The sequence below is a fragment of the Penaeus monodon genome, chromosome 34 (genome assembly GCF_015228065.2).
Source record: "Penaeus monodon isolate SGIC_2016 chromosome 34, NSTDA_Pmon_1, whole genome shotgun sequence".
Taxonomy (NCBI): domain Eukaryota; kingdom Metazoa; phylum Arthropoda; class Malacostraca; order Decapoda; family Penaeidae; genus Penaeus; species Penaeus monodon.
Window position 1 is genome coordinate 11,826,107 of NC_051419.1, and position 410 is coordinate 11,826,516.

General features: G+C 34.6%; 1 protein-coding gene across 3 annotated transcripts in view; it reads left to right on the forward strand.

The window, feature by feature from the left end:
• LOC119594583 (threonine synthase-like 2) overlaps positions 1 to 410 on the forward strand; it is a gene marked incomplete in the record, with an annotated part of 25,547 nt that overhangs the window by 17,205 nt on the left and 7,932 nt on the right. For all 3 annotated transcript variants that reach the window (XM_037943621.1, XM_037943623.1, XM_037943622.1), the window contains 1 exon segment: positions 24 to 168. In XM_037943621.1, coding sequence (XP_037799549.1) covers positions 24 to 168 — 145 coding nt within the window.

The window sequence follows — 410 nt, forward strand, 5'->3', positions numbered from 1 at the left end:
CCAAAGAAATTTATGTTTTTTAGGTCCCCTACAATGTAGAGAGATTGATTTACCTGCACACAAATGGAGATACAAAAAGAGTAAAGGAAGTAATGGATTCTTATGAAGAGGTTGGGAAGGCTGCTGTACCCGAAGACATCTTGAGGAGCTTGAAGAACGTTGTGGTTGGTAAGTGTGGAGGACATTTTATAAGATATATTTCATTCACTTGATTGTTATTTATTACATCGTGGTATATTTTTGGGAAAAATAGTCTGGAAGAATAATTTTAATGTTTCACCAAAACATGTAAACTTTCACCACTTTTGACACTTTTTTTTGGGTGGTACTTTTTAGTGAATAGTATTCATTGCTAGAGCTAGAAGGCCAATCTGTTTTCTATAGTCTTCACTTTCCTGCAACATATTCTC